The sequence below is a fragment of the Atractosteus spatula genome, chromosome 18 (assembly GCF_055471065.1).
Source record: "Atractosteus spatula isolate fAtrSpa1 chromosome 18, fAtrSpa1.hap1, whole genome shotgun sequence".
Lineage (NCBI taxonomy): Eukaryota > Metazoa > Chordata > Actinopteri > Semionotiformes > Lepisosteidae > Atractosteus > Atractosteus spatula.
In genome coordinates, this window is record NC_142723.1 from 2,611,223 (window position 1) to 2,626,121 (window position 14,899).

A 14,899-nucleotide genomic window follows, 5' to 3' on the forward strand; every position below is an offset into this window, starting at 1 on the left:
ACTCTGAACAAAACTTTTAATCTCAAAGCTAAGTGTGAGTGATGGCCATCCTAGAACTTGTGTGTTTCTGTGTTGTGTGGATCTAAAGGCTGGCTACAGAGCTTGGAGCAGTTCTGGGTGGCAGATCTTGGGTTCTCCACTACCTTGCTGGGGCAGTTTCTTGAAGACATGGAGGCCTATGCAGAGGTAACATTACCAGCATTATCATCCCCTCTGTCAGAACAGAGTTTTGAATATCCATCTCTGCTTTGGTGGGTTCACTTTCAATGTTCATCTTACCCATCAGGGTTATAGTTACAGACTCCTTTCAGATATGTGAAGCTGTAACAGATTGCATTTGTATTATGAGAAGATATTTTAATAAAATTTATCTGTGTTCAAAAGGTGTTTAGTTGTAGCTTTGACTAGCAATAGGAGATGTGTAAATTTCTGTTTTTAGCGAGGCTGAATGAGAGATTAAATTTGCAAGTAAACAACGCATTCTATAGACGTCCTAGTTTTAGTGTTAAAAGGGATGTCTTAAGTTTCTGGACAGCTAGAAGCTGAACTTTTTGCCCCATCTTCTTTGCTTTCCCATTTACAGGCAATCCCAGATTTTGTTCACTTTTTAAATTCTATTTCCTGTAGAATTCGGTACTCATCCGGTAGAGGAACACCAGCTTGGCTAGTCATTACCCAGCAAGTCTCAGCCAATCCTTGAATACCCTGCTAACCAGTGCTGAGTTTTTATCAGAAGTTGACTGTTGTACAAGAATCTGGGGCAGTCATTCCCTAGTTTCCTCTGTCTTGAACGACTTGACTGCACATGAACACAAACGGAAGCCTCTGCCGAAGCAGGAGTGACTCTTCAGCTTTTCCCGTTGGCAGGACCTGAGCCACGTGGCTTCAGGCGAGACGGTGGATGAGGACGTGCCCCCGCCCTCGGTGTCGCTGCCCAAGCTGGCCGCCCTGCTGCGCGTGTTCAGCACGGTGGTGCGCAGCATCGGAGAGAGGTTCAGCCCCATCCGCGGCCCGCCCATTACAGAGGCATACGTGACCGACGTAAGGACGCGCTCGCTTTGTAGGAGTTCTTCCTTCGTGCGTTCTGAGGGTTTGTAAGAGATGTTGGAGGCCGAACATCTCGAGGTTCAGTTGGTAAACTAGTAAAAACGAATTCACCAGAGCCTGGCGGGGGGGAAATGGCAGCGAAGTCCTTTGTGCGAACGGCTTTGCGCTGTGTTGTTCCAGGTGCTCAACCGGGTCCTGGCCTGCGTCACCACGGCCAAGCAGGTGTTCTTCTCGGAGGCGGTCCTGACAGCGGCCAACGAGTGCGTGTGCGTGCTGCTGGTGAGCATGGACCCGGGCACGAGCCAGCTGGCGGACGCGGTCATCTCGTACGGCCTCGACCAGCTGGACAGCTGCCGGGCCTGCGGGCCGGAGTACTGCATCGCCGTGCTCAACCTCCTGACGCTGGTAAGGGGCCCAGGGACCTAGACTGGGGCTGCTGAAAACAGGTGGGCTTCTGTCTGCAGAGCTGACTGAGGTGCTGTCCCCGCCCCCCCCAGGGGGGATTATTTTCATGGTCCAAAGAATTTTACCTTGGAATTAGCATCGGGTTTTTTTTCCCCACTGAATTTTGCAAAGCAAATTGTTTTTTAGATAAACCTCTCTTCTCAGTTACAGTACCTTCTGGTGCTATCAGGTTGTAACCAGTCCCTCTGCTGTACTCTTTCAGATCATCGATCAGATTAATACCAAACTGCCTGCGTCCTTCGTAGAGAAGCTGCTGGCGCCAGATTCACAGTTGCTGGAGTTGCGCTTCCACAGAGATCGAGAGGTATGTGTTGCTCTCATAGCAAGGAGACTATGGCTGGCTTTAGGTGTGCATAGTATAGCAGACAGTTTGCTACAGGTGTGCTAGGTAAATGGTAAACAATGAGCTGGTTGTGATAAGGACCCACGCTGGAAAGGAAAGTCCACTTGCCGAGAACAGATGTAGCTTAACTTCAAACGGCGAGTTCTTCAGAGGGCGTTTACAGAACAGAGTGAAAATCTGGTGAAATACTGGCTGCTGTTCTACTGAGCAGAAGACTGTCATGTTGAATTGGTATGGATTCAACACCGGTGATGACAGAAGTGTGGTGTGCGCACGGAGGAGGCACGAAGGTGGTGTGAAAGACTTTGGAAGACAGAACAGTTCCTCTGCTTTCTGATCAAGACACTACTCAGCATGGGATTTACGTGGCTTGTTGTACCTCTCCATGAAAGCCTGTTGTGTTGCTCAGCACCTCTGAAATGTTGCTTTTGCTGTAGTCAGATGGTTAACCACTCGGTTGTGTTCTCCTAGCACTCGCATGAGAAGCTGATGCTGGACCTCTGTAGACCCGATGGGTCTCCATCTCTCCTAATTCTGTCCGTTTTCCGACAGGTGATCGCTGCCGCACATGCTGTGTACCAAGCTGTCCTGAGTCTAAAGAACATACCCATCCTGGAGGCGGCCTACAAGCTGGTGCTGGGGGAGATGGGCTGTGCCCTGAACAGCCTGCTCGGACTGTTGGGCCTGCCCCCTGCCTGCCCCCACATACAGCACAACGCCTTTGCCCACATACAGCTGCTGCCAGAGAGGGCAGAGTTCATTGTCATCTTCAACCTCAGTGCCCTCACTACCATTGGCAACACGAAGAACTCTCTTATTGGGGTGAGGGAGTTGCTTTTACAGCAGGCATTATTCATTTTGAAAGGCATTCAGTATTTATAATGTGGTAAATGATTAAAGGAGTAAGGCATGAAAATTGTATACTATAGTACATAATCCCATGCTTTGGGTGACGGCTTTAGAAGTACTCCCTTTGATGGTGTTCTGGACTTGACTAAGACATTATTTGGAAAAGGTTATGTGTCCCTTTATTTTAAATTATACAAGTTTGATGGGTTTGCCTGAGTAATTCTAAGAGTCACAGATCCATTACCAGACAGACCAGTCTGAGACCTCTTGCCACTGAATAGTATACCTCCTTTTTCCTTTTTTTTTGCAAGGAAAAAAAGTGTAGACACTTCACATTTCTTATCACTGTACAAGGTAATAATGTTAAAAGATTTAAGCATCTGCACAAGGAAACTTTGTTTACAGTACAATTCTCAAACCTTCCAAAGTAGAATTGATTGACATCAACCTTTTCTTTCCATTACAGCTTTAGATAATAAATGCTGGTGACCAGTCAATAATTGGGTCAGAGTATTTTGCGGAATAAGTTTCCATTGCCGAGGTGAAAATGCATTGTTTTTTGGGACGGCAAAAAAAAAAACATTCAAAACCTGATGCAGTTTACAATTTCTCTTCTCCCACCGGTTTGTTCTGTGTGTGGTTTCGCTGGCTGTTGTGCGGTTGCTTCATCATGCATTGATTGTGCTTGTGCAGATGTGGGCCCTGTCTCCAACCGTGTTCGCCCTGCTCAGTCAGAACCTGGTGGTGGTCCACTCCGAGCTGGCGGTGCATCACCCTGCCATTCAGTACGCTGTGCTCTACACCCTGTACTCTCACTGTACCAGGTAAGGCCCTGGGGGAGCCCCACATACTGGTGTGAGGTAGGGAGGAGGATATGCATTGGAGCTGCTTTCATGCAAATCCACTGAAAGGTGTGGCATCCCTTCATTTGAAGTTATACAGGTTTTGTATAAAAGCACCTGAAATGTTTTTCTTTCCAGTGAGTAAATGCATTCCCCTCAAACCACATGTTCTTTGTGGATACAGAAATAATAGTGAGGGTTGGTGTCTATGGGTTCACTGAATGACATGCCTGTGATTTTGGTGTTGGATTCACAGTTTCCTCCTGTTGCTCCTGCAGGCATGATCACTTCATCTCCAGCAGCCTGAGCTCATCCTCCCCATCCCTGTTTGATGGGGCTGTTATCAGCACTGTCACTACGGCAACCAAGAAACACTTTAGCACCCTCCTCAACTTGCTGGGGATGCTGCTGAACAAGGAGCACCTCTACCCCGAAGCCCGGTACAGCATGTCTTATCCGAGTTACAGTAGTTGTAGTTAATTACTTGAGCTGTATTGCACTGTTCGTTGTTGAGCATTTCAGTACAATCAGCCACTTGATTGGATCAAATGAATCCACTGATGAGTCATGGAAATTCGTTCCAAGATTATTTGTAAAACGGAAAGGTTAAAGTAATGAATGATTAAGTGACCAAGGGCTCACATGCAGACATTTGTTGTTGTCACATTCAATCGATAAGCTTCCTTTTGACATCAAAGGTACAAAATTAGTTCACACTGTTCTCCTAGAGACATATGCAAGGAACATGAGGTGCTTTTTACCGAAAGTATGTGATTTTGAGTTTAATCCTGGGCTTTGAGGATGAAATTTGGTGACGGGACTATACCGGAGGGACTAAAGGCAGTGTCTTTAATGCCTTGTAGGAAGATTCTGCTTACCTGGGCTGTTGAGATCGCTCTTGTGATGAAGAAATCGGACACCTACTCTCCCCTCTTTTCCCTTCCATCGTTCCACAAGTTCTGCAAAGGCCTGCTAGCCAACGGTGAGGAGGGCAACTGGCATCCTCCCTTTCCATGTGCTTGTTTTTTAGCCTCGTACTTTGTGTAGTATTGTATGTGTATGATTCTGATTATGATTGAACAGTATCAAGTAATATCATAATACACAAGTGCTTCTTCTTCAAATTTAGATTCTCTGGAGGGAATATACAGGATTGTGTACATATAACTCTGCATGGTTCCATGGGGCAGAATTATAAAAAAAAAATAGGTATACATAATTTCCATATTACCTAATAAAATATTAAAGGTTATAAGAGTCTAGTGTTTTTTTTTAGCATTTTGATTAATAGGAAATTTTCTTAACGTAATTTTAGAAGCAGTTTGGTAACTTTGGCTTTGGTGCTTTGTGTTTCCTGCTTGATTGTGATGACGTGTGGACTTTTCCATCTGTTTCTTAGCCCTGAATGAAGATCCCTCTGTCTGCCTCCAGACCTGCATCGGTCTGCAGGTGCTCTCCTCATCCCTCCCCACAGATCTCCTGCAAAGGTAGGGCAGACGCTACTTTCAGTTTGCCCCGTTTCAGAATACTTTCATGCATGCACTTGATGCATCATTTTGTTCAAATGAGGAGAATGTAACAGAGTTTATTGCTACTAGTTTTTGTCTGTGGTTTCTCATGAGACCTGTGCTGTCTGTATCTTAGCTTTCCTCTTTAGGTTCGTTCCCTCCCTGAGTGACGAGCTGTTGCTTGATTTTACAGGTGTGTGGATGTGTGCCGAGTTCAGCTGGTACACTCTACTGTGCGTGTCAGGCAGGCTTTCGGGAAGCTGCTGAAGACCATCCCCTTGGACATCGCCCTTAGGTGAGTTTCACTCTGGATTCTTTTTGTGTGCACTTAGCTTTTCCTTCCAGTTAAAACCTTAAAGAAATGTGTTGAACTCGTAACCTATAAAAATATGAAGCATTACCTAAACATAAAGTTTTTATACTTTGTGCTTGAAACGATGATCCTCTTCCCTGGTTTTGGAGAAGTTAGACCTTTGCAGGTGTTTCAGATTAGGTGCGTTTACACCTGCATTTAGTTTTGGACTTGTTCTGCTTGGATGTCTAAATATGTGCTGATATTTCTCTGCAGGTGTGTGATGCTGTATCCACTACGTACAGTAAATAAATTTAAAACGTCACACAAAGTGGTATACCAATGTTCTTTGCTTATAAAAGATATAGAAGACTTGTTTTCCACTATGCTGAAACTTTAATTTGTGCTCCTAGGAGTTTACAGTAGCAAATTGTTGACTGTTCTCCAAACTATATCTTCTATGGTTTTTTACATTTTAAAAATATCTTTTGTTTATCAAGGTGAGTTAATTGAGAACAAATTCTCATTTGCAATGACGACCGGGAGAGTGCCCATTAATACTGTAGGCTACTTGATAGCGAAATCCGCTGGATTGAAGTACCTTGGTCTAGGATAAAAGAAGAGCATTCCACTCAGGATCTGAACCCCTAAGTCTCTGGTCAGGTGTCAAGAGCCCAAACCTCTGCTCAAAATTGGTAATATAGATAAAATTCAGTAATTCATTCAGGAAAGAGTTCTGATGGCACAGAAACAAGAAGCTCTTGTGGCTCTCCTTGCCCACTGAGTGACACTGATCTTTCCTTTTTGGAAAAGTATGTATCTGTGTTTCTGGTATATACCATAGCAGCATCATCATCATCATCTCTGCTCTGAGCTTAACACGCTGATCCTTCAATTTGCAGTAACCGTGGACACACTGAGATTCAGGAGATTTCTCTGGCCATCCGTGGACACATGAGCAAGGCTCCCAGCAACACCTTCCACCCACAGGACTTCTCCGACCTCATCAGCTTCATCTTGTACGGGACTGTGCACCGTGGGGGGTGAGTAGGAGTCTGGTGTCAAAGACGGGAGGCTGTGTGCAGGTTAAATGCAGGTTAAACCATTGGGGAGATCACAGTGAAAGTATTAATTACTGAGTAGATGAGGATAAGTTTTTTTTTTATTTGATCAATTAGTCAAGTCAAGACCCTGGCAGAAGGGCGAATATTTATTTTTTTCCGTGTGTTAAATTGCAGTGTTGGTGGTGCTGTAGAATAAAATGTTTCCTTACTGCGGTTTACATTCTCTTGGTTTGGGAAACTTTTACATGAAGCCTGCTGTACAAGTGAAATCGCTTCCCGTTGGCAGCATCGTAACAATTGCGGTTTTCCTGCGCCTGAGCCGGTCTGTGTGCGTGTGCCCACAGGAAGGAGCCCTGGCTGGAGAGGCTGTTCCACAGCTGCCAGCGGCTGGAGAAGCACGACGCGGCTCCCGTGCCCCGAGCCCTGCTGAAGACGGAGGCCGTGCTGTGGCAGTGGGCCGTCTGGGAGGCGGCGCAGTTCACGGTCCTGTCCAAGCTGCGCACCCCGCTGGGCCGAGCGCAGGACACCTTTCAGACCATTGAGGGTAAGGGCAGCTTCTGACGACCCAGTCTCCTCCTGCCTCAGTGGCATCAGTGATTCTCTGCTCCAGTTTCACTGCCCTTAAATGTAGTATAGACTCCCTCTTATCACTTGATGTAGGCTTCCAAACAGATTGTGTAAAAACTTTAAACAGAGCTCAGAATCCATTCCTGATAGGTCTTTGCCTTCCGTTTACAGTTAATGCGATTTATTTTCGTAGTTATACCAATAGGATTTTTCTCACATTTATAAGTCAAAACATTTGCTTCAGTAAAGGTGCACGTGCCTATAAAACAGCTTGAAGCCTTTTCAGAAATATTACAGTTTCAATAAGTTTTTAGGTTTTAAAAATTTAAGTTAAAGTTCCTGTAACTGAGCTCAGGTAGAACGCAAATAAAGGAAGATGCTTCCTGCAAGGATTGAGTTTGAGACTTGTGCCTTGAAAGAAGGCAGAAGTCAAGATGTTTTAACCCTCTTTTGCCACAAGCATGCCCAAAACGTTTTCTGCACCTGATGTGACGTAGCTGCCTATCTTGGTCCAGCCCCACAGAGCTGTGTTTACCCCTAGGGATGATCCGCAGCCTGGCGGCTCACAGCCTGAACCCGGAGCAGGAGATGAGTCACTGGAGTGGTGGCGAGAGTGATGAGGGGCACCACAGCAACCAGCTGCGCCTCGCCTTGCTGCTCCAGTTCCTGGAGAACTTGGAGAAGCTCATGTACAATGCCTACGAGGGCTGTGCCAACGCACTCACAGCGCCACCTAAGGTTGGTCCTCCTGTGGTAGGGGGTGTGGTTTCTCATGTAAGACTTCTCGCATGTGTTCTTGTTTAATTTGGTATGAGTGCTGCAATGATTGCTAGATTTACTGGCTCAATAATTGTTCTTCGTTAATATCTACAAGGCAAGTAGAGCACAAGACCGTGCTAAGTTTGGCGGGTCAGAGATTTCTTCTTTCTCTGGGTCATCTTACAGTTTTTCTTGTGGCTTTTTTGATCAGGGCATCCGGACTTTTTTCTACACAAACCGGCAGACGTGCCAGGACTGGCTGACTCGAATCCGAATGGCGCTGATGCGAGTGGGGCTGCTGTCGGGCCAGCCAGCGGTCACTGTGAGACACGGGTTTGACCTGCTCACAGAAATGAGGAACAGTGGTGCTCCGGTAGGCATCTACCTTATTACTGCCTTATCATTCTTTGCATAGCTCTGGTTTTTACATGTTGCATATATATTCTGAAATTGTATGATAAATTATAGTGTGTAAACCTTGGCAACATGGTCAGTTTCATTCCCTGCACTATAAGTGAGTTTTCAAATCGGGTACAAGAATGACCTTTATGAAATGAATGTTGTTGTATTTATAATCTCATTTTTTGTAGTTCACAAACTTTAAGATAACGTTGACCGGTTAAGGTTAAACTACTGAAGATCAGATCTGTAAGCCACTAGCAACCAAACAAGCAAGACTAAAGAGTGGCCACTTCTCATCTTTATCTTGTCTTTCTACTACGTAATTTATGAAGGGAAACATCCATCTCTACAGGTAGTGAGAATACAAGTTAAAAATGATCTCGTGTTGCGGTTTCTCGAAAGATTGGAATCAAAGGTACATCCACAGTCCTTAGTGAGTGTTTAGCGATGACCTGAGTATTGATTCTTTGTCATGCTGGGCTCATGGGGCTGTTCTGCTTGGTGTCTTTCAGGGCTCTGAAATGGAGGTACCCATCATGATGCTGGTGGAGGCTCTCTGTGACCTGCGCTGTCCAGAGGCCATCCAAGGACTGGCAGCCTGGAGCTCTGCCAGCACGGGCAAGAGCTTGAGCTGGGTGGGCTCTGTGGCCTTACAGGCTGAGGGGAAGTAAGTGCATCTTAATCCAGAAACAGAGCACTCGGCACTCAACGCGTAGTCCTGAAATACAAAGAGAATTCAGAGCCACTCCCTCTGTCCTTGAGTTTTTAATTCTGCAGAATTTGGTGGCTTTGTTTATAAAATATAAGAAGTCTTTTCCAGTGATTGTTTTTTTACAGAATTGTGTTCATGTAACTTGAAAGTTGTCTTGGTCTGAACGTTTTATTCTTTAATGACACCTGAAGAAGGCTCCACGGCCGAAACGTTGTGTTCTCTTTCTTCTTTTTTTTCAGCATGGAATAAACCTATTACTTGTTTTATTCTTTAGTCTGTTTTTGGTGCACCAGGGGTAAAGCGGGTCTTTTCTCCTCCTGCTTCAGGTTCGAGAAGGCTGCTGTGGAGTATCAAGAACAACTGTGCGCCATCACTGGAGTGGACTGCTCTATCAAAGGCTTTGACAAGTCCCTGCTGAAAGTAGCCAGCACCAACAGTGGCAGTAGTGCCAGCCCAAAGCACACAGGCAATGGTGAGTGCCAAACCTCTTTGCCTAAATCTGAGGTTCACTGTACTTGTCAGTTACAGAGCTTTAAAGGTTTTTTCCGCTCTGTGGTCTTCTGCACAAACAAGATCGTGATACTTGAAACTTACCGCAGGAGCAGCCCCGACAGGAGAACGGTGTGCAGTGAGAGACGCTGATCACCTGTCCTTGTCTTCCAGGAGACGGCCGGAAGACCGTGCTGCTCAAACCCAGCGACTGCTCGCCTGAGGTGCTCAACTTCCTGGCCAACAAGGCCTGTGAGTGCTATGTAGCGCTCTGTGACTGGACGTCTGTTCAGGAGTGGCAGAACAGCACCCTGGCGCTGAAGAAGACCGCAAACGGCTCCGCCATCCACCTCAAGACAGACTTCAACTACATCAGGTCTGTTGTAACAGAAACGTCAGTCAGTTCAAGGTCCCATCTGTACTGTTTTAATTGACCTGGGGTAAAAAGTAAGAAACTTTGAGTGCGTCTTATCTTCCAGTTTATTCATTTTTGCTTGTCTCTGTTCCAGGGCTCTGAGCAGCTTTGAGTCTGGAGATTTTGCCGAGTGTTGTGAGCAGCTGGAGCTCCTGCCTGGAGAGGACATAGGAATGCTCAATTCCTCCTCCTCCTCCCGTGACAAGCTAGGTACGCCATGATAGGCCCGCACTGTTACACCATGCTCTGTTGCCTGGTTCTGGGGGGGCTTGTGTGCCTGCAGGTTTTTTAAATCTCCGCAAAGCAGCAGCATGAGAGAAACTGTTAAATTGTCCCTGTTAAGCCAGTAATAATCTGATGTAAGTTGAGCAACTTTGTCTACCCTTTCTGCATAGGTAACCTAAGTGGGTTAAGCAAACATATTAATGACTGGCTTGTATTGATTTGTAATAAAATAGAGATCCCTTATAGGTGTGGTCTTGCCATACAAGATGGAGCACTTTTTGCAATGATATCGGTTTATTAGTTGCACACACCACTTGTCTTCTGCAATCTGAACTTGTAAATGGCTGATTCAGGATTGTCTATATATTCCACAATGTTCTGCTTGTGCTCTCCAGACCTAAAGAGGCTCCTACCGGGCATGCTCAGTCCAGATCCTACCGAGCTGCAGAAGGCCATTGAGGTCCAGCTGCTGAGGAGCGCTCTGGGTGTGGTCACTACCGTCAATCACAATGAGCAGGACCAGAAAGCCGCGCCCGTGTCCGAGTGAGTGACGCTTTTGATTTCAAAGGAAAGAGGAGTGCTTCTGCTTGAGGAGGCGTCTCTCGGGCTGACCGCGGCGGTGGTTTGATTTCAGAAACTTGGTGAGGTACCTGAAGCAGATGGGTCGGATCTCGCTGGGGCCCCTGAGGCTGTCCACTCTGACACTGTCGGGTGCCCTGCCCACACTGAGCACCCTGCAGCTGCACTGCGCCACCTCTCTGGAGAGCACCCTCACCACCCAGCTTGCTTCCGAGGTACAGCCCGCTCCCTCCTGCTGCTGTTGTTTCCCCTCTGTCCAGGTTCGCTGCCGTTTTCTTTGCAAAGAAACTGAATTGTCAGGAGGGATCTCGCGTGCATTTACCATTTTCTTTTATCCTTGATATCAAGAAACTGATTTATCCCCACTTGTTGGATTTTGTTTACACCATGCAGGACTGTCTGATCCCTCTGTACAGCCAGGCCCTGTACTCCTGTAAACAGCAGGATGTCCAGCCCTGGCTCCATGCCCTGAGGTACACAGCTTTCCAGAGGCAGCTGTCCGCGAAGCTGAAAGGTGGGGTCGTGTGTGTGTCCTTCATTTTTAATTTTTCTTCCTCTTCAAATTTGAATTATTGAAATGTGGTCATTTCCGTCCTTTAACCCTGCGCTCGATTTTCTTGTTTTTGCAGGCTCCTCCATTCCCGTTGACTCCCACCTCATGGAGCTGTGTCTGACTGCCGTGAAGTTTGCCCGGAAACAAGGGAACATCGCCCTGGCCACCAGGCTGCTGGCGCAGTGCAGCGAGGCGCCCTTCGGGGGCAGTGCCAGCGGGCAGGACCTGGTGCAGCTCTTTAAGGGGTTGTCCCTGCAGGGCTCTGTGGGAGAGAAGTGGGGTCCTGAGCTGGAGATCGAGAAGGCGAAGGTGCTCTACACGGCTGGTGAGTTTTGCCACACGGACTTACTACATCACTGTACCATGGCTGCCTCAGTTAATTTCGTGTTGGATTAGAGTGAAGACGATCGCTGACGTCACCTTGCAAGAGAAATCAACTGGAGAGCAAGGCAGCCCCTTCTTGTAAGGGATTCTTGGCAGTGACAGGCATGGTTAATCGGAAGTTGATGTCAGCTGATCGGAGTGGTTATGCACTCGCTGTTATTGTGCGTCTCTCCCTGTCCCCTGCCCAGGCCAGTCCGGCTCGGCCATGGAGATGATGAGCTCGTGCGCGCTGTCGTACTGCCGCTCGGGGAAGTGCGAGCGGGCAGCGTGCCGCTCCGTCCTCACCCTGTGCAAGTGGCTGGTGGCGGAGTGGAAGGACCTGACGGCGCAGCTGAAGCAGGTGGTGAAGAAGCCCCCCGGCTTACCCCCTTTCGGTAAAAACATCACCGCCCTGCTGGAGCTGCCGCTGGAGGACCAGGGCGTGCCGGGCATCACTGCAGAGGCCACAGGTAGTCGGACACTGCCGACCCACTTGAATTTACCCCCCCCTTACTGTGGTCACTAGTTATTCTAAATTAGATTTTTTCCACGTTTTGCTTATAATGTATTGCTAATATAATTTTACCCTAGAGTTGCATTATTCACTTCTCATAAATATTCTTATTGGTCCAGCTGTTGAGGCGTGCTGTGGGTGTGGTCAGTGTTCCCTCTTTCCCCAGACTGGACTCCAGTTGATCCCACCTGTATTCCTTCCTGATCTCTCCTCGTTGCTCTTCTCCCTGGCAGTGAGTGTGGGAGTTGGGGAGGCCGACTTCGTGCTGGGGCAGTTGTACCAGTTGTCAGCTGTTCAAGCTCCGGAAGTGGCGAAGTCCTGGGCTGCCCTTGCCAGCTGGGCATACAGATGGGGCAGAAAGGTTGTGGACAATGCCAGGTTGGTAGCCCACTGTTCACGTAGCCTCATCAGTGAGGTATATCATAGCAGACAAGCGTTAGCCTCCCTTGAGATAAAGAGAGCTCCTTTTAGAGCGAGTGGTGGATTTATCGCAAGAATACACGTTTACTCCTCATTTACAGTTATTGTGAAGTGATGCATCACTCATGGCATTTCGTCTGTGGTCTTTCCTCAGCCAAGGAGAGGGTGTGCCTTTGCTGCCGGGGGAGAAGCAGGAAGTAGAGGAGCTGCTTCCAGCTTGCACTTCGGAGGATGACAAAGAGACCATCTACAGCATTCTTGGCCAGGCTATGTGTCGACCAGCGGGAATCCAGGTTGGTGGGGGAAAATAACGCCAACGGTGTGTTTTTCCTGAGTCTTATATGTTTTCCTTGGTGGGGGGGTTCTTAGAAATAGAACAAGATGATGATGCACAGTGGGATATATAATGCTGTAGCAATCAGCTGAAAATGTTGGGGATCACTTATTGTTTCCACGCGCTTCATGAATGGAGTATATTTAAGCTTAAATTAAGAAAGAGCACGCGTGTCGTTCTCAGGACGAAGACATGGCTCTGCAGAACGAGGAGAGCGAGGAGGATGACATGGTGGATGTGATCTGGAGGCAGCTGCTGAGCTCGTGCCCCTGGCTGTCCGAAGCAGAGGAGAGAGTGACCGAGGGGCTCATCAGAGTGTGGCGCCGGGTGGTGGACCGCATTTTCAGCCTGTACAGGGTGTCGTGCCGGGCCTATTTCACCTTCCTGAAGCTCAACGCCGGGCAGGTCAGTACAGCGGGTGTTGGGTGTCTGGCTTTTACAGCTGGGGTGCGGTTCCTCTGTGTGTTTGCGTTACAGCCTGTCTGAAAGTATGATGCACTGTCATAGGTTGTGTATCTTGGCAGTTTTTCTTCCGGTGCAAAACAGTTGCTTTGGAAGGAAGCATTTTCTTTATTGGCTCGGACCAGTATGCCATTATTAGGGTGTCCGCGTTTTTTGTGCCCGGGTTCAGTGGGCTGTAAGTGCGGTACCTGTGTTTTGGCAGGTGCCCATCAGCGAGGACGACCCGAAACTGCTGCTGAGCGACGACCCCGGCAACCAGAGCAACGACGACATGATCGTCATGGCGACCCTGCGGCTGCTGCGGCTGCTGGTGAAGCACGCGGGGGAGCTGAGGGAGAGCCTGGAGCTGGGCCTGGCGTCGACGCCCACGGCGCCCTGGAGAGGTGGGGCGCCCCCCCGGCTGCAGCCCCTGTGCAGCTCTAACAGTTTGGTTCTTACAAGGCGTTGTTCACAAACGCCTTTTTTTTTTCCCCTCCTCCTCTTCCCATATCTTGTCAGGCATCATCCCGCAACTGTTCTCGAGGCTGAACCACCCTGAGGTTTACATCCGGCAGAGCATCTGCAGCCTGCTGTGCCGGGTGGCGCAGGACTCCCCCCATCTCGTCCTGTACCCGGCCATCGTGGGCTCCATCTCCCTGGGAGGGGAGGCCCAGGCTGCAGGTGAGGGCCCAGGCTGCAGAGCGGTCAGACGTGTCCAGACGTGGCCAGGTCTGCACATTACCATGTTCTGCGATCACGAATGAGGCAGAAAACGTCCGGTGACATGAAGCAGCCCCATTACCTTGTAAACAAGCAGGCTTGTGAATACATCTCTTTTAATCCACTAGAAATATTGCTCTCGATTTTGAGGCAGTACAGATACTACTTGTGGACTCTGCATGCCGATCAGGGTGGGACATTTCTGCGGTGAAATGTCGGCTGCACAACCTGCCCTTATTCGCTGGTACATCACGTTACATTAGCCATTACCGTGATTAGTGAGCGGGAAGGGCTGCTTCACATCACAATTCGCACAAACGCTCGCTCGCTCTCACCCGTGGCAAGACCAGCGGTTGGCAACAATGTTGGCGACTCTCCAGTACCTTCACAAAGTTCACCGTTTTGTGCTTAATTTGAAATCTGTTAAATTTTGCGATACCGTCTTATTTATTCTGTTATGGAGACTTAATAACCAGTCTGAGAGAAATTAGGACTGCAGTTCCCCTTTAAGCTGCACATCGTTCTTTCGATTTTAGTGTTATTTCACTGTAGATATAAATACCCTATACATCTATGCTTTAAGTATATGAGACTTATTTTTGAGCATGTATTGTGTATTTTATATGAATCTCAATTGCTTTACATCAGTATCCTTTTCTTAGTAATTGCGAACTGCGAAGACTGTTTCGGTTTTGGCATCGAGACAGAGGGGTGGATCGGAAGGTCTTTATGCCGGGGCGTGCGTGTTAACTGTAGCACTCGCTGGTTCGCAGGAGGCAAGCTGCCATCGGCTCTGCCCACCCTGCTGAGCAATATCCAGGGTGAGGTGCTGTGCGGTGGCGAGAGCGAGGCGGGCAGTGCCCCAGCCTCCCAGGAGAGCAGCAAGGGAGAGGAGATGGTGCTGTGTTCCAGCGAGGACCAAGCTATGATGCAGGACTGCTACAGCAAGATTGTGGACAAACTTTCCTCTGCTAACCCAACTATGGTGCTGCAGGT

At 48.1% G+C, this 14,899-nt stretch overlaps 1 protein-coding gene across 1 annotated transcript in view; it reads left to right on the plus strand.

Moving 5' to 3' along the window:
• Positions 1-14,899, plus strand: part of smg1 (SMG1 nonsense mediated mRNA decay associated PI3K related kinase) — a 37,754-nt gene that overhangs the window by 8,674 nt on the left and 14,181 nt on the right. Inside the window, exons 9-37 of the mRNA XM_088936537.1 lie at positions 89-186; positions 868-1,041; positions 1,228-1,452; positions 1,715-1,816; positions 2,408-2,677; positions 3,398-3,528; positions 3,825-3,986; positions 4,410-4,528; positions 4,946-5,033; positions 5,248-5,349; positions 6,249-6,389; positions 6,755-6,954; positions 7,519-7,715; positions 7,948-8,109; positions 8,651-8,805; positions 9,177-9,322; positions 9,514-9,715; positions 9,849-9,964; positions 10,375-10,522; positions 10,614-10,773; positions 10,952-11,072; positions 11,188-11,436; positions 11,684-11,944; positions 12,222-12,366; positions 12,563-12,701; positions 12,926-13,147; positions 13,407-13,587; positions 13,703-13,864; positions 14,677-14,897. Of these exons, the coding sequence (XP_088792663.1) occupies positions 89-186; positions 868-1,041; positions 1,228-1,452; positions 1,715-1,816; positions 2,408-2,677; positions 3,398-3,528; positions 3,825-3,986; positions 4,410-4,528; positions 4,946-5,033; positions 5,248-5,349; positions 6,249-6,389; positions 6,755-6,954; positions 7,519-7,715; positions 7,948-8,109; positions 8,651-8,805; positions 9,177-9,322; positions 9,514-9,715; positions 9,849-9,964; positions 10,375-10,522; positions 10,614-10,773; positions 10,952-11,072; positions 11,188-11,436; positions 11,684-11,944; positions 12,222-12,366; positions 12,563-12,701; positions 12,926-13,147; positions 13,407-13,587; positions 13,703-13,864; positions 14,677-14,897 (4,799 nt within the window). The remainder of the gene's footprint in view (positions 1-88; positions 187-867; positions 1,042-1,227; positions 1,453-1,714; positions 1,817-2,407; positions 2,678-3,397; positions 3,529-3,824; positions 3,987-4,409; positions 4,529-4,945; positions 5,034-5,247; positions 5,350-6,248; positions 6,390-6,754; positions 6,955-7,518; positions 7,716-7,947; positions 8,110-8,650; positions 8,806-9,176; positions 9,323-9,513; positions 9,716-9,848; positions 9,965-10,374; positions 10,523-10,613; positions 10,774-10,951; positions 11,073-11,187; positions 11,437-11,683; positions 11,945-12,221; positions 12,367-12,562; positions 12,702-12,925; positions 13,148-13,406; positions 13,588-13,702; positions 13,865-14,676; positions 14,898-14,899) is intronic.